The following is an 18,357-nucleotide window of genomic DNA, read 5'->3' as shown; positions in this document are numbered from 1 at the left end:
CAGGTGTGTTAAAGTATAATCAGGTTCCTTTGGTCAGGTCCCCAGTTCTTGTTTTTGTTTTTTTGTTTTTTTTGCAATTTGACGTAGTGTGAATGAGCATTTTATACTTTAATGACTTAATCGCATTATTATATGGATAAATGTTTTTTGCTTAATTTTGATATATATAATATTTCAGTGTAATTATTACTGCTTTACCGCAATTTACAAAGCACACTTGAAGCCCATGTTGTCAACTTAATGGCGGTGCTCTTTTTCTTTCTACAGAAGATAAAGATGAGTCTTTGGCAAAAAGCTATTTATCTGAGCTCCAAAACATTCGCCTGCACTTGGATGATTTGGAGCAGCGTCTGGTGAAGAAATTGCAGACTTCCTTGGGTAGTGATCCAGATGCTGTGCATGAAAGTGCTGTGCAGATATCTGAACAAGAGGTTGGTTTGAATCTCTGAGAATGTGGTGTTCTTGTAATAGTTTGGTATTTTGCATTCATCTCTTACCTTTACATGCTGTCTGTAGAGAATGCAGGATGACCTCAAGCGGTTGAAATCTGAACTGTCCCTCGTTTCTGAACGGTGTGACCATTTCCTCAACATGTCTCCCACTGGCTCCAGTACACCAAATGTCCGTTCACAGCTGGATCTGCTCGTGGGAAAGATGGATCATGTCTATGGCTTGTCTTCTGTTTTCTTAGAGAAGTAAGTGCTTTATATTGCATAGAATTGAAGTGTCCCCAGAAAAGAATTGTGCTTGCTTGATTTCACACAAAACATTTAATTTGTGTATGGATGACAAAGCTGAAATAGTCATCTGTTTTATGTCACGTACGTCTTTCAGAAGCAAAACTATGTACCCAACTTTGATTGCTGAGTGCATCGGTTTCTTCCTGTGCTTGGTGGATGGTCTATTTGTTATTGTGCAGAATTCAGAGAAATAAGGAATCATCCAGCATAAAAAATCCCACTTGATATGTCAGAAGTTGCAATTACTCTATAGGTGGCCACTAAAGATCCAATCTTTTTCATCCAATTTTACCAAATCTATGGCCAGCATTCACAAGCAGAAAACAGTGGATTTCACCAAGCATTTAGTGAAATGTCAGTTTACTAAGGCTGTTAACTCAAGGCAAGTTGAAATTTCCAAGCAGTGAGGTAAATTACCAACTTGTGCGATAAATTCCTCAACACGTGTCAATAAAATGTCAAGTCACAAAGATTAAATTATGCGATAAAGCCCAGTAACAAGTTACCTAATTACTGGCAGCTTTGATTTGGTGAAAACCAGTCTTCACATGCCTGCGGGGTATGATATCCGATGAGTGACGGGAGCAGAGAACCAATAGAAACAGCCCCTGTCTCCTGCAAGTCCTGCTGATGGGCTGCAACATCTTCTTAAGAGGAACAAGCCCCTCTACCCCCAGGCAGCAGTGCAGGGAGCTGGCACAAAAGAGTTTTCCCCTGCAGCCCTTCAAACCCTTTAGGTTCCTGTTTGAAGATGCAGAGGCACTAGTGAGGAGCTAAGCATGGCATGTTTAATGTTTGAGAGTTCATGTAAACTGTGGCTATTAAATACAATGTTAATAAAGACTGACAGATTCAGAGGGAGTAGAACAAACATTATTATAACATGCACATCTAAAGGGGTTCTGGGGATGCCTTTTACTTTCGTAATGCCGTCAGTTAGTGGGAGAACAGCATGTAACTTGCTGCACAGATCTTTTTCGGTAAATTACCGAACTTCTACCGCACCTGTGTAAATCTTTGTGAATGCTTAAAAAATGAAAAATACCGCATTCAGAAATTTCCCGTCCATGGATTTTTTTTTTTTACCGTTCAAAGCTTTGAGAATGCTTACCTATGTAGTATAAGGGTAAATTGAGTGAAAATATTGAATGGATAATTTAGGCAGTCCCTTATAGTACATGGAAATGGTACGATTGGATGAAAAAGATCATTAATGGCCACCATATGCCTACTGTGCTTTTTTTTTTTTCTTGTACAGTATGCTTTGAAACTATGCTGAAAACTGATTTCCATGATTGAAAACAGCCGTCCTGTTGTCAACAATAAAACTTGGTTCCCATCTGCAGCACATGGTTTTGTCCTGTTTGGATCGGAGCAGATCAATTTAGTCTTTGCTCTGTTTTCACATCAGGCAGATGCATTGCACCATCGAACTGAATAGCTTCCACTCCTCCGCACATAAACATGCCTCAACAAATAAGGGGGTTGTGGCTCAAAAAGTAAGGCTAAAGCCATGGCCCGGGGTATATCAAACATTTATTAATTTCACGTATCAGTTAGTGCAAAATGATGCAGTTGAAAAACGGGTGAGTATCCAATGGGTACGTTTTTACATCCCCGCTGTTCCGAGAGCTTTATCGCCGCCGCTGTGGGACCGAGGAGGACAGGGGAAGCCTCAATAGGATCCGGAGACTTCCCCCACCCGAGGTGAGTACCCCCCAGGGGAGGTTTTTTCGTTATAGGTTTTCTTTAGTGAGAATCCCAGTGATAGAAGCCTTCAGAAGCTAACATTTCAAGCCCCGACCGGCCTTCTTAGCAGCCATTTGATGGAGATAGTGTTAAATCAAGATAGGAAGTGGTATTACTGTAGTTCCCCTTGGGCTCCAAACAGGGAGGGCCACATCTGCTTCCATTTCATGATCACATGTTGTGATTGCTAATTTTTGCATCTTTTGTTTAGAAGTCTGTTTGTAACCCCCTCTAGTAGGGGGTATTATTGCATGACGTGCAAAGGTCTGGCTGGGTGTGTAATTCTTGGCGATGGTGAGATACAATATGAGATTATTTACAAATTTGGTTCTTATAATGATTCAAATACTGCCCGACTTTAAAATGCACATGAGAATAACTTAAAGTAAACCAGAGATCGTGAATAGTAAGATTTAATACTTACTCCGGATTTCCCCCAGCCCCATAAACACGTCTGAGTCCCACGCCGTCCTCCAGCGGTCTGCTGTTCAGGCGCGATCAGCCCTGGTAACTGGCCCAGTCACGTCAGTTCGGGTCTACTGAGCATGTGCCAGCAGGTCCGTGCTTGCGCAGAAGACCCAGACTGGTCCTGATTGAGCCTGTTACAGGGGCTGAACATAGGACTGTGGGAGGACGGCGTGGGACTCAGACATGCTTATGGGAGCGGGAGGAAGCCCGGGTAAGTAGCAAATCTTTACTATTCACAATCTCTGGTACACTTTAAGTCCTCTCTTAAGTTTTTTCCCCTTACACCTACATTCACTGTCAAGGTTGTAAGAAATAAGTATATTTAGATACTCGGTATTTCAGAATTACAGTAGCCTTTTCAGTTGGATCTACTGTGTTTACTGCATATAAGCTGACCCGCATATAAGCCGAGGTACCCACTTTTCCCACAGACACCGGAGGGAGCCAGCTGGTAAGAGCAGGATCACAAGTGCATGATCCTTATGCTCCTCTGCCAGTAACAAAACCTGCTCCTTCATCCATTCTGCTCCACTAACTCGCATATAAGCCGAGGGGGTAACTTTTCAGCACATTTTTTTGTGCTGAAAAATTAGGCTTATATGCGAGTGTATACAGTAACTTAAATATGGCTTTGTAGTTGCTATACTTTGTATATAAACATCTACGTAGGTTGATATATATGCCTTTTATCTTTTTAAACGTAGGCTAAAGACAGTAGATGTGGTGATTCGCAGTCTACAGGGTGCAGAAGCCCTAGTAAAGGGATTTGAGGCTCGACTGAGTCAGGAAGACACGATCCCGGCAGATCCAGCTGCTATTCGGAGTCAGGAACAATCATTAGAGGTAAGTGTGCTTTTATAACCCGTAAATATTTAAATGTCTGAGTCATTTTAAACTTTACATGTGTTTTGGTTTTATTTGTTTGTTTTTTTATAGCAATGGATGAAAGAAGCACTGGAAAAAGACAGCATAATTTCTTCACTGGAGCAGGATGTTGCCAAAGCAAAAATAGTAAGAGACAGTCTAAACCAGAAGTCACAAGAACGCAGTTCAGATGTAGACCAATATCAGGAAAAGACGTCCAAGCTCAGAGAACGATGGAATGGAGTGCAAACCCAGCTTGAAACTAGGTATTCACATTATTATTTGCTTTATTATCCCTTTACCTTTACCCCTGTTTTAATTTACTTTTGTTTTTTCAGGCAGTCTGAACTGGCCACTATCAGGGACGTGCTGAAAAATTACAGAGGAATCCATGATGGCTTGATACATTGGATAGAGGCAACAAAAGCCCAGCAAGAGCTAATGAAACCAGGGCAGTCTGAGGACAGAAGGGTCTTGTCAGAGCAACTCAATCAGCAGACGGTAAATCCCATCCCACATTTATTCACACAGGAATACTAGAAAATAGTCTGATATACAAAACGTGGAAAGGAGCAGCTATGCTATGTATTGCCAGTAGCAGTATACATAGAGTTCAGATGCCAGTTTTGGTAATGCAAAGCGCACTATTAGTTGCAGAAGAAATATTTGTTGTTGACACGTTAAGCCCTTTTTACCTGGCATCTCATCCAGGGCTGTCTCCAGATGCACTGAGCACCCATAATTTTGTTTTTCACAATGAACCTCCCCATAAGGGAAGTTGGTAATGCTGTATGTTGTTGGGAGATCAGGGTTTAGGGGGAAGCGCTGTTGCTTATCTACAGGGGGCTGCTCCTATGCCCTCTGTCTGTGTGGAGTGCGCCATCATCTGCTGTAGCTGCTGCCAGGGCCGGATTTCTACTTTTTACCGCCCAAGGCCCAATGTCACCAGCCGCCCCCGCCCTAACTAATCTGACCAACATCATCTCAACCAACCCCACCCCTCAACTTACACACACTTGTCCCCCAAACATATAGCCTTAAAGTAAACCATACCATAGTAGATCCTCCTGGGGCCCACTGTTCCATTGCTGGGTCCCTCTGAGCATATTCAGACCCCACCACTGCTGCTTGGTGCCCTCTTCTTCCTCGAGGCTGCACTTCCCTTTGTGTATAAGCCTAAGGGTGCATACACACATCAGACCATAGTCTTTGGAAAAGAAAAGATCACAGACCAATTTTACCCCATTCCATGTAGTATGAGAGCCATACCTACACAGTCTATTCTATTGAGCTGAACTCCCCATCAGATAGAAATCTTTGCAAGATGCTGCACACACAGATGTTGTACACATTCAAAAGATATGTTCCTGCAAAAGATCCATTCCTGCAAAATGCATTCATAGTCTATGCTATCTGCAAATCCTCATACACACATTGTTTAACAGACATTCATCTGCAGATCAGATCCACTAGGATGGATTTTCAGATCTGCAGATGATTGTCAGATACGCAAATGAAGTCTGTTAAACAAGGTGTGTATGAGGATCTGCAGATATCATAGACTATGAATGCAATTTGCAGGAACGGATCTTTGGCAGGAACAGATCTTTTGCAGATACTGATCTTTTGTGTCTGTACAGCATCTGTGTGTGCAGCATCTTGCAAAGATTTTTTTCTGATGGGGAGTTCAGCTCCATAGAAAAGACTGTGTAGGTATGGCTCTCATACTACATGGAAGGTGGTAAAATTGGTCTGTGATCTTTCATTTTCCAAAGACTATGGTCTGATGTGTGTATGCACCCTAATTGTACTGGTCATGCACTACTATGGTCTGCACATTCACTGTAACACAAAGCCACTTGTGCATGGCCTTTTCCTCTTTGCACAAGCTGCTTTGTGCTACTGGGAATGTACTTGCACATACCCAGTACAGTTGTGCGTGTACACACAGGGAAGGAAGAGGGTCTTGGGCAGCAGTATGACTGCCTCCCCTTAGTATAGGCAACCAAATGACCCCCCTCCCACCCCTGCATTAGGGGATGGGAGGACCAGAACTGGGGGCCACAGTGTGGGTTAACAGACCATGATGGAATGGGGGCATACTTGGGAAGGGTGTATGAATAGGACGTGCATGCGCAGTCAGAGTGCCAAACTTACAGAACTGCCAGTGGGAGAATGGAGGGGACCCGACAATTCTGTGGGACCTCACGAACTACGGGGAGCTGGAAGAAGCCCCAGGTAAGTAAGTGTATAGTTTTAAAATGACCCTGAGATGAATAATAATAATAAAATGTATACATACTTGGGGCTTCCTCTAGCCCCATCCATTCGAATTGCTCCCACGCCACCGTCCTCCGCCTCCTTATTCTCCCGTTAGCAGCCCTGACAGCTTGGCGAATTGGGGTGCACTGTGCGCACCCTGCCACACTTCTGTGGCCAAAAGCACTCTGAGCCTGCGCAGTACTACTGCGAGATGGGTGGGGGGGGGCACATGGAGCCACACATTGCATGCGCTGACTGGCCAAACTTATGGGCTGCTAATGGGAGAACAAGAAGGTAGGTGAAAATAGTATGGGAGCGATCGGTGTGGAGGGGTCTGGAGGAAGCCCCAGGTATGTATAAATCTTTTATTAGTATTTGTCTTAGGATCACTTAAAGCAAAGCTCAGGTGTGATTAAAAGAAAAAAAAAGACACACAATTTCAGAAAATGTGATATAAGCAAAAACAAAACAGGATTTACACACACTTGGGGCTTCTTCCAGTGGCACAGGGAAGGATACTGCTTCTGGCCCCTCAGTTCCTTTAGACTCCTCATCTACACTTAAAGGACACATCCAGGCTAAAATAAAAGTAAAAATCCACTTACCTGGGGCTTCCTCCAGCCACTGGCAGACGTCCTGTGCCCTCACCGCAGCTCCGGTGGCTCCCGGTCTCCTCCGCTGCAGAAGCCGACCTCACTAGATCGGCTTCTTTTGCGCTCCACGGCGTGGGTCACGTGGTCTAGCTGACATCATCATTTATGTACTGCGCAGGCACAGTAGTTCTGCACCTGCGCAGTAAATACCTGATGACGTCACCTAGACCACGTGACCCACGCCGTGGAGCGCACAAGAAGACGATCTGGTGAGGTCGGCTTCTGCAGCGGAGGAGACCGGGAGCCACCGGAGCTGCGGCGAGAGTACAGCACAGCTGCCAGGGGCTGGAGGAAGCCCCAGGTAAGTGTATTTTTATTTTAGCTTGGACCTCGCCTTTACAAAGCTGTGACTGGTGCATGCAATCTCCTAAATTATGCTTTCAAGCGGCAAGACGGCTGTGGCCCAGAGTATTATGCTCATAAATCTAAATCGCACATGCACAGAACATTACTGGTTGTGGCTGTCGTGCACAGATGCTGAAGAGCTTGAGGAGGTGTTGTGCACACAGGTCATTGCATGTGCCTTAGCTGTGTCACAGCTTTTTAGGAGGGGACAGGTGACAGTAATATGACAGAGAGGAGCCCTAAGGAACTAAGTGGCAAGAACAAGAACACTATGGGGAGCTGCAAGAAATCTCAGGAATGTGTACATTTTCATCAACGCACACTGTCCCGGGTCCCTTCCTCCACTGAAATACAAGGTGCTCTCTCATTTCCTTACAGCTGGATGTGAGACTTTGTGCAGCGGCAGCCATACAGTTCAGCCATGTAGAAAAGAGGCTGAGGAGTAGAGCCTCTTGTCACTTTCGTATCCGCTGAACAACACAGAACTCCTGCGTGCTTCAGATGGCCCGGGCACAAGAGGAAGGGGGAGGAAGAGGAAGGGGGAGGAAGCAGGGGCGGGGCAGCCTTAACATTTGAAGAGAATGACAGCGGGCATGGCTTCAGTGATACAGCCGCTGCTCCTGTCACGCTCAGAGTCAGATTAGTTAAGCTGCCCGGCCCGCTCTGTATCCTCACTGTAGCCTCTACTGCTGCACACACAGAGACATGCTCCTGTGTGTAGAACTAAGCAGGGGGCGGCTGCAGACAAACACGGCACTACATTATTATGAGGAGTGGTGTCGGCAGCTGTGAGGACACTGGTTGGCAGGTTGACTGCCTGTTTGTAAACCCGCCCCTTCGTTGGCTCCGCCCTAGGAACGGGCCTATTTGGCCTTCCCACAAATTTGGCCCTGGCTGCTGCAGTTCAAAGATTCCGCCTGTGGAGCGCACTTCCGTCCACTATACATGCCAGCAGGTGCATGCTGGGAGCTGTAGTACGTATATGTGAGTACATCTCCTGCCAGGGAGATGTGTGGAATACAGTTCCCAGCATGCATTGTGGCATGTATCTCTCGGCATACATTGCGTCCGGGAATGCCCTCTACAGGGGGAAGCTTTGAACTGTGGCCACTGCAGAAAGTGATGGCACACTCCACACTAATAGGGGGGAGGAGGTGTTTACAGAAGCAGCTCTCCCTAATCCCTGGCCCCCCAAATGGCAATACTGCATTACTAACCTTCCTTATGGGGAGGTTTATTGTAAAAAAGAAAATAGTTTGCTGGGTGCTTTTAACGCTGCTCTTAGTTGAATGGATCAGTCTTTAAAGAAGTCATCAAGCAACTCCTGCAACCCATAGTACTACTTACCTGGGGTTCCTATAGCCCCTAGCAGCCGCTATGTCCCTTGCCAATCACCTCCACGTGGTCCGGAACGTACTGCGCAGGCACTGTAATTCTGCACCTGCGCAGTACGTTCCATACTACGTGGAGGTGATTGACAGCGGCGCTCATGCAGACGCAGTAGAGGATGACCTGGAGGTCTTCCTGGGCACCATCGGGGAACGGAGGCCAGTGGAGCTGCGGCGAGGGACATAGCAGCTGCCAATGGGCTGGAGGAAGCCTTGGGTAAGTAGTACTATGGATAGTGGGAGTTGCTTGATGGCGCCTTTAAAGCTTTGATATACTAATCTCATCTTCTGCCTCTTACTTCAAATTTGCTGCCCAAGTATTTTAATTGAACTACAATGTTATGCTTGGCAGTATCATGTACATGTGGAAGGAACAGTGCTTATTTCATAAAATCCACATAGAAAGAACAGAGATACCTCCACCTGACTTTTTCTCTTATGTTTTGCAACTGGTGCCTATGCATCTTGTGACATAAGCTTGATTTAATTAATTCAAGTCGAACCCGTGTAATCAGGGGGTATACATTAATTTTAATATATTAGTATATAAAATCTAAACAAAAATCTATTATAACCATGGCATTTATAATGTTACAATCAAAATATCAATTGGGCAATGGGCATGCCTGTTTTTGTCCAGTTGATGTCATCATGAGAGCTGGCAGGAGAATTGCACAAGTGACACTTGCACTGTTATAAGCTGCATCAGACAATACAAAGCTTGAAGCTTCAGGGGGGAAATCCATATTAACCCCCTCTACACCATTCAATCCCAGGTGCGATTGATCGAATTCGATTGAATCAAATTTGATTAGATTGATTAAATCCGACATGTCAGATTGGGAATTGATCGTGTGATCGATTTGCATTGAAAACGAGCCAAAATCGATCACATGATCGATTGAATCCTGATTGGACATGTCGGATTTAATCAATGTAATCGAATTTGATCCAATCGAATTTGATCAATCGCGCCTGGAATTGAATGGTGTAGAGGAGGCTTTAGACAAGATTTGTACTGAAATCCAGTCTAATGCTAGCAGGGCTGTGGAGTCGGAGTCGTGAAGTCGGGCTATTTTGGGTGCCTGGAGTCGGAGTCGGAAAAAAAATGCGCCGACTCCTAATGAATTTGTAACTGTAATTAAAATAGAAAATATAATAAAATGTTCTATTTCTCAGATAATAGTCATTAAACATAATGTATATATACAGTAATAGCTGTGCTTGGTCCACAAAAATGAAATAAACCAATCAAAATTAGTTACTTGTGCTGCTTCAATAAAGCAGTCCCCGTATTTTTAAGGTCAGATATACATATCTGATTGTGACTTTATATATGATGTGTACACAAGAATCTCTTATATATACTAAATAACATCTATGCTGTAAGAATAAAGCCTGATGTGTAGCTGTGTCACTAATAGAGATGGTCAATGAGATGGAAATAATTCTGCATTGATGCTGATTTATGCAAATGTATGCACTCCCTTTGCTGATGAAATCAACTAATTTGATATGTTGTTAAAATTTGGTTTGGTGACTACAAATTAAAGGGTACCTGAGACGGATGAAAAGTAAAGTTTTTTACATACCTGGGGCTTCCTCCAGGCCCCTTCAGGCTAATCAGTCCTTGGCTGTCCTCCACCACCCGAATCTTCTGCTATAAATCCTGGTAATTCAGCCAGTCAGCGCTGTCCGGCCGCATGCCGCTCCCACAGCCAGGAACATTCTGCACCTGCGCAATAGTGCTGCACAGGTGTAGTATGCTCCTGGCGGCGGAGTGTGTGCATGCGCACTACGCCCGACTGGCTCAAGTACCTAGACCCATAGCAGAAGATCCAGGTGGTGGAGGAGGACAACGAGGGACTGATTATTCTGAAGGCGGCTGGAGGAAGCCCCAGGTATGTATAAAACTTTAATTTCATCTGTCTTAGGTTTACTTTGTTACACAGTAGTACTATACTCTACATATGCACTCCCCACAGAGCTGCAGAGAATCCACTGAGAATGCTGTGCACATTGAACACAGAGGTGTTGTCTGTCACCCATAAACCTTGTTCAGATTGTGCATGAAGAATGTGTAATAGAGGAAGAATCTCCTCATTCCCCTGCAGAGTACCTGCACATCACGCTTACATGTACCCACACTTACATTGCCTAGGGCCTGATGGATGTTCTTTGTTCCGATTTGTACCTTTTACAAGTACTCTTACCAAGGACTAGTTTTAGTCTAAAGGGAATAAATATAGTAGTCTACATATCCTTCTCACTTCACTTGTCTTTTAAAATTCCTAAGCGTTGGCCGTTAAGAGACGAATTTCATGTTACATACTTTTAATCAACAAAATTGTAATATGCAAATTAGAGGAGTCTGAGTCGGTGGAATCCTAAACTGAGGAGTCGGAGTCGGTGGATTTTTGGACCGACTCCACAGCCCTGAATGCTAGGTACACACCATACAATTTTCTGTTAGATTTACCTGACAGATAGATCATTTCCAACATGTTGGAAATTATCTAACCATCTATCTGCCTAGCAATTAGGCATTGTTCTACTCAGCAGCAGGGCTGTGGAGTCTGAGTCGAGGAGTCGGGGCAATTTTGGGCACCTGGAGTCTGAGTTGGAGTCGTGGTTTCAGAAACTGAGGAGTCTGAGTTGCATGATTTTTGTACAAAATCCACAGCCCTGTTAAGTATTAGACTAAGGAGTCGGAGTCGAGGAGTCGGAGTCTGAGCAATTTTGGGTACCCGGAGTCGTGGTTACAGAAACTGAGGAGTTGGAGTCGGAAGATTTTTGTACCGACTCCACAGCCCTGCTCAGCAGGAGATAACCAGAAGACAATGCACCAAAAATGACCAGTCACTACAGAAAATTGTATGGCGTGTACTAGGCATAATATCTTCAAGCGCAAGGTGGTAAACAGTCAATATCTGCAAGAAATTGGTTGCCTGATCTACCACAAATTGCAGTGTATGTCTAGTATTAAAGGAATATTGTAGGGGGTCGGGGGAAAATGAGTTTAACTTACCCGGGGCTTCTAATGGTCCCCCGCAGACATCCCGTGCCTGCGTAGCCACTCACCGATGCTCCTGCCCCACCTCCGGCTCACTTCTGGAATGTCAGACTTTAAAGAGACTCTGTAACATTAAAAATATCCCCTGGGGGGTACTCACCTCGGGTGGGGGAAGCCTCCGGATCCTAATGAGGCTTCCCACGCCGTCCTCTGTCCCACGGGGGTCTCACCGCAGCCCTCCGAACAGCCGGCGACTGTGCTGACTGTCAGTTCAATATTTACCTTTGCTGGCTCCAGCGGGGGCGCTGTGGCGACTTTCTGCACGGAAATAGATGGAAATACCCGATCTCCGTCGGGTCCGCTCTACTGCGCAGGCGCCAGGAAACTTGCGCCTGCGCAGTAGAGCAGACCCGACGGTGATCGGGTATTTCCGCCTACTTCGGCGCCGAGAGGCATCAGAGCGCCTGCGCAGGAGCCAGGAAGGTAAATATTGCGTCACGGCTGTACGGAGGGCTACAGCAAGACCCCCGAGGGACGCAGAACGGCGTGGGAAGCCTCATTAGGATCCTGAGGCTTCCCCCACCCGAGGTGAGTACCCCTCAGGGGCCGTTTTGTCGTTACAGTTCCTCTTTAAAGTCTGGAAACCACTGTGCATGCGTTGCTGTATCCTCGCTCCCGCTGATGTCACCAGGAGTGACTGTACAGGCCCAGTATGGTGGCAACAGCGGAAGCGAGGACACGGCAACGCTGGTGCAGTGGTGACTCATTTTCCCCTGACCCCCCCCCTACAGTATTCCTTTAAGTGCAAAAAAATATGTTTAGTATTACAAGCAATTTTTAGCTTCATTTGTCAATTCTCTCTGTGTTGTGTAATGTGATCCTTTGTCTTCGCTTTGTAGGCACTGGTGGCAGAAATAGAACGCAATCAGTCTCGTCTGGATGAATGTCAGGGTCTTTCTCAACAATATTCTGTTTCTGTGAAGGTCAGTTAGTATCAAATTGTAAATAACATATGTCATTCTTTATCTCTAAAGTCCCAGATTTTCCTTTTTAAATGAGCTGATCTATAGTTTTTCTTTGGTTTGGTATACAGTATCAAGTGGCATTTCTAGGGGTTTTTAACAGGCTTTTTTTATACAGGACTATGAACTTCAGCTGATGACATACAAGGCATTTGTAGAATCACAGCAGAAGTCCCCAATGAAGCGGAGACGCATGCTTTCTTCCTCAGATGTCATAACCCAAGAGGTAATTAAGCAGCCTTTACTGACTATACGAGTTAACTGTTTTTCTTAAACCTTCTCACACATCAACTTGTTTCTGCAGTTCATGGACTTGCGTACACGATACACTGCTCTGGTTACTCTGACTACTCAGCACGTCAAGTACATCAGTGATGCTTTGCGAAGACTTGAGGAGGAAGAGGTAGAGTTTCATAAGCCAGTGCTGCCACCAGCACTTTTTGTTTTATGTTATGGGGAAGCACAACAGTAAACAATTACATTTGGAATTTTACTTGAATTTGAAAATTGAATAGACTGGACTTGACATTATGGTTTGAATTCTTATAGAAAGTTCTGGAGGAAGAGAAGGAGAAGCATGTTGATGGTTTGAAACAACTTGCTGGCTGGGTAGCTGGTATTTCTCAGGTTGTATCTCGTGCTCGAGGAGGAGACAGCGCCGATTTAAAGAAATCCATATCAGAAAAACAGGTACAAGTCTACCAGGTTGCCTCATCTTAGCAGAACACTGTGACATAAGCTTAATTTTACTGCAACATTTAGGGCAGGCTTATGTAGGTAGTAAATATGAGCTCTAACACAGGGAATCCCACTTTTTAGGTAAGACATTGAATGGTCAGTGCTTGTAATCATATAACTTGGAAGTCCATAGATAATGCAAAACCTATTTTGGCACACTAATGCTCTTAGCCCAAGCATTACTAATTTGTCTGTAAACCATAAAATACCTGGTACTGAAGATTTGTAGTGACATTAGCATAGCTTTTTGAAATGCAGACTTAAACCAAATTTACTGAAATTATATGTTGTATAGAACAGAGCTAATGCACTGTCGAGATATGGAGCAACCCGTCAGGAATGGGTTGATGGAGGTATTAAGTCATTGCTAAATTATTATTTTTATGCAGGTTTATTTATGTGAAACTTGCTGTGCTCATCTAAGATAATGACCACGTTGCTAATGAACACTAGTAATGCAGTCGTTATCTAAGAAACGCAAATCATGATAATCGCATAATGTGCGTTGCTTCATAGGCAATTGCACATTTCTCGCAGCAGTTTTACTGCTAGTGAAAATGCCCCACTGTATCTTTTTGTATTCCTAGTGGACTGCCTCTTATACCACAGTACTAGTGGAATTCCTACCTGCAAGACCATGAGATAGTTTCCGTTTCTATATCATGAACAAGAACCTGTAAGGATTCTTGTTAAATGCTTTATGTATAGAGCTGAACAGGAGAGGATTGGTTTCTCCTCACCACAAGCAGAGATTCCCTTTGGCCACAGGGCCTGAAATGTCATACTATATGCTGAGGAGCGACAGACAGCATCTGTTACTCTGATGAGATCATGCATTTCACAGGGCAACAATCTTAACAAAACCTGACAGCGAACAATGAACGTAAAACTAATCAACGGAGCAGTTTAAATATTTTATGAGTAAGTCTTCATAATTATAGTTTAACAATAAGTGTTAAAGTTGTTTCATAAAGTTATTGGTCCTCTTTTTCATACCTCTTAAAACCTGCAATGTGTATGAATTCTAATTTGGATTTGCATTTACTAGTTGCTCATGTTGTATCACCTTGTGAAAGGGAAAACCAGACTATATGAAAGTACAGAATGTATACTCTATACCTAAATGTATAGCTGAACGGTTAATCACACATCTTAGTTTGTATTTGGTAAACCTTAGATAGCTCCTTTCCTATAAAACTCATTTTATTGGCACTGTTACTATTATTTAATATAGAATGAACAAGAATAACAAGTATTAATGTCCGTAGGCATTTACTCTGACGATTTTAATGTACCGTATTTTTCTGACTTTTAGACGCACTTTTTCTCCCCCAAAAGTTGGGAGAAAAAGTCCCTACGTTTTCTAGTCCAAATACAGGGAGTACCCAACTTACAATCGCCTGTCGATAGAAACCACCGACCCACCGCCATGTTGGGGACTCCCTGTACTGTCCCCGGTGTCCTGCTGCAGTGTTCCTGTGTAGAGCTGTGGGTATCACTCACCTGACCTGATGCCCGCGTTGATCAGCTGCCTGGCATCATCTGGGTTCCTGGCGTCCGTCTCCGATATCTTTCAGCAGTCTTCCGCTCCCCCATAAGGTAATTAAGCTGCGGCAAGTTGCTCCGGGCATCACTCACCACGTGCTTGCAGACCGCGAGAGCAGCCGCCTAGCCACTGGTACTTCCTGGTCACGTCATTACAGACGCGACCAGCACTAGAGGAAAGAAGCGTCTGATCTCGCGGTCTGCAAGCACGTGGCGAGTGATGCCCGGAGCAGTTGCCGCAGCTTAATTACCTTACGGGGGAGTGGAAGACTGCTGAAAGATATCGGAGGCGGACACCAGGAACACAGAGGATGCCAGGACAGCAGCTGCTCGCCGTGGGCATCAGATCAGGTGAGTTAAATCTGGGGGGAGAGGGCATGGGACAGGAGGAGGGCATGGGACAGGAGGAGGGCGTGGGGGACAGGAGGAGGACACTGGGCAGAAGGACACATGTGGGCACAGGAGGTAGACATATAGACACAGGAGGAGGACACAAGGGGGGGGGGGTAGAAGGGGCAGAAGGAGGCCACAAGAGGGGAAAGGAGGAGGACACAAGGTGGCACAGGAGGACACAAGGTGGCACAGGAGGACACAAGGGGAGACAGGAAGAGGACACAAGGGGACACAGGAGGAGGACATAAGGGGGACAGGAGGAAGCCACAAAGGGGGATGGGAAGAGGTCACAAAGGGGGGACAGGATGAGCCACAGAAGGAGGACACAAGGAGCCTCAAAGGCGAACAGGAGGTCGATAAAAAGGGGGACGGGAGAAGGACACCATAATTGGGGGGGGGGGGGGGGGGCATCTACAAGACGCCCCTGGACCATAGATGCACCAGGTTTAGCATATTTATTTTTCCCCTCACTTTTGCCCTCTAAACCTGGGTGCGTCTTATAGTCCGGAGCGTCTTATAGTCCGTAAAATACGGTAATCTTCCTACACTATCAATTCTAAAATGAAAAGAATGGGTTTTAAAATATTATTTGATTCATTTTTTTGATAAAACAATCACATTTTATCTGAATTGCATTCCATGTTGCTGTGTTAGGCACTAAGTGAAGAGCTGCTCTCAAAGAAAGATAAAGTTTCTGAAGCTGTAAAGTCCATGCAGATCTTCCTGGCCAAGAACAGTGCTAAGTGAGTGATGTTTGCAGTACATGGTTTGCTGCTGGTGTTCTTTTTATATGCATTTGTATGTGTTAACTGACTTTTGGACCTGACTTTTTACATCTATTTGCCAATAGGCTGTCACCAAAAGAGAAGGCTGAGATTTCTTCCCAGATCCAGGAGCTAAAGGCAACCTACAACAAGCTTTGTGAGGAATCTGATAGCCAGATACAGGAGCTCCATACTGAGATAGCTCGGAAGGCTGAGCAAAAGGTATTCAGCGCAGCAAATTGTATTTTTGTAAAGTTGTATAGATATTTAGTTCTGTATTTAGTTTTATTAGATATAGTGTACTTTTACTTGTTGAATTATCAGTTGGCTGGACTGTCATTTGTATGTGGTCCTCTGTCTTGGGAGGAGTGAGAGGCTCTGTTTATGTATTAGTCTCATGCAGGACCTAGCTCTGGTATGTGAATTGGCTGTCTTACCACAAGTCTAACATGACTGGGGATATCAGATTATTTTATCATTTTTCATATATTTTTTTCTGAGTACATTTACTATTTCTACAATAGTTCAGGCTTCTGTCTGTCTCCTTTGTTCACAGTTTATAGTTGGAGTCAAGTCTTTCTAAAAGACAGCAGGATCTTCCAACTATCCTGTTAGAAAATTGGGCAACAGAAACTGTGCATAGGATTAAATACTCAAATCAGAGGTTGCCTTTAGCAATCACAATGTCTATGATAACTGATTACTTTGATATGTAAAATTTAAAGCAGCCTGAGCTTGTGAGAAGTTCCCATTGGTTAACAAACATGCTCACCATGTTAAATGATTAATAAAGAGGCTTTTAAAGAACAGTGGTAAAGCTGTGAAGTTCAGCCTTTTTTTTTTAGAAATGTAAATATATTTTTTTGCAGTCTGTACCTCTTGATCTGCTGATTATTTTAACCACTTCAGGATCACAGGTTTTCTTCCCTTAAAACCAAAACAACTTTTACATTTCAGCGCTCCTCCCATTCATTCACTGATAACTTTATTGCTACTCATCACATGTGAATGATCTATAGGTTGTTTTTTTCGCCACAAATTAGGCTTTTCAAGGGTGATATTTTATTTTAGTAATAATGTTATTCTCTATGCATTTTAAAAAGAAAAAAGAGAAAAAAATGAAAAGATACACTATTTCTATATTTCCAACCATAAAAAAAAAGCAAGGGAGGCTAGGATTAGATCAGGGTTGATCAGGGTTAATCAGGATTGATCAGGGGTATATAGTCCTGGTATATTTATTTATAAGTCCTGGTATATTTATAAAATCCTCTAGGTGGCAGTCAGACTACAAGAAAAGAAGATCCAGTTACCTTGTAATCCTCTCAGGAGTGATTACAAGGTAACTGTATCTTCTTAAGTGCTGGCAACATTGTTTGTAAACCTCACAAATGAATGAGCACTGCTATTGGCTTATAGCAGTGCTCATTCATGGTTACAGGCATCTGATTGGTGATGGGAGTAATTACTCCCATTCATCAATCCCACCCAGAAATAAATGAAGCTGGTGCACGTGCACGTGCACGCACGGGGGCGCGCACCCGCGGGCGGGAGCGCGCGTGAGCGGGGGCGCGCGCGTGCGCGCGCGCGATCGCGCCCGCACAGCACAATAGCGGCAGGGGCGTTTATAAACGCCCCTGATCCGCTAATTAAGTCAATAGGGGCGTAGTTAAGCGTCTGGGAAATCCGAAAGTGGTTAATATACAGTTTTCAGTTAGGGTTATTTTTAATGTTTTTTTTTTTTTTAATAAAATGCATTAAATTACCCAAATTTGGTGTAGTTTATTAGTTATGTGTCCTTTGTTCTACTCGAAGAAATGCTGTAGCTTGTCTTCATTGCCCATGCCTCTTGCTCCTCCCTTTAGATCTTGTACTTGGTTTAGTACGTTAGATAGTATTTTGTGTTTGTGCTTTTCTGTGGACATTGTGTTAACCACTTATCTTAACCATTTGTCTCCATGTTGTTTTACTGTCTCTGTACGCATGTGAATGTCACAAGATGCCGGAGACCCACTTTGGTCTTCTGGGAAAGTGTGTGTTTTTTTCCTTAGTATGTTTCTTGTTTGCTTTTAACATACATTAAACAGTAGAGCACGATTAACTATGTGGAATTATATTATTTGTACTGAGCACGATGTGTCCTATTTATGTCTTAAAAACAATTAACTAGCACACCTGCTTCTGAGTTTGACTAACCAATCAAGCAGGGGCATGATATGTACCCCTGTCTTAAAACCATAAGAGGAGTGGAAGATCCCCGCATGTGGGATATTGTGTGTTGCAAACAATGCTGGCATGCTGGATGCTAACACCAAAGCTTTTCCTGTGTGTTACACATCTTCACGTAAGGTTCTTTGTGTCTTGCGTTTCCATGGCACTCCCTCACTTCTGGTAAGTAAATTCCTTTATGTAT

The 18,357-nt window shown here is 44.1% G+C and overlaps 1 protein-coding gene across 22 annotated transcripts in view; it reads left to right on the top strand.

Annotated features, from left to right (window-relative positions):
• Window positions 1-18,357, top strand: part of MACF1 (microtubule actin crosslinking factor 1) — a 449,681-nt gene that overhangs the window by 242,433 nt on the left and 188,891 nt on the right. For all 22 annotated transcript variants that reach the window (XM_068268830.1, XM_068268828.1, XM_068268833.1 and 19 more), the window contains 11 exons: window positions 268-431; window positions 517-695; window positions 3,662-3,800; window positions 3,894-4,087; window positions 4,160-4,322; window positions 12,382-12,465; window positions 12,623-12,730; window positions 12,809-12,907; window positions 13,054-13,194; window positions 15,835-15,923; window positions 16,031-16,166. In XM_068268830.1, coding sequence (XP_068124931.1) covers window positions 268-431; window positions 517-695; window positions 3,662-3,800; window positions 3,894-4,087; window positions 4,160-4,322; window positions 12,382-12,465; window positions 12,623-12,730; window positions 12,809-12,907; window positions 13,054-13,194; window positions 15,835-15,923; window positions 16,031-16,166 — 1,496 coding nt within the window. The remainder of the gene's footprint in view (window positions 1-267; window positions 432-516; window positions 696-3,661; window positions 3,801-3,893; window positions 4,088-4,159; window positions 4,323-12,381; window positions 12,466-12,622; window positions 12,731-12,808; window positions 12,908-13,053; window positions 13,195-15,834; window positions 15,924-16,030; window positions 16,167-18,357) is intronic.

Source organism: Hyperolius riggenbachi, chromosome 2 (assembly GCF_040937935.1).
Source record: "Hyperolius riggenbachi isolate aHypRig1 chromosome 2, aHypRig1.pri, whole genome shotgun sequence".
Classification (NCBI taxonomy): Eukaryota; Metazoa; Chordata; class Amphibia; order Anura; family Hyperoliidae; genus Hyperolius; species Hyperolius riggenbachi.
Note: the sequence above shows the minus strand (reverse complement) of the source record. Positions and strands in the feature narration are given on the sequence as shown.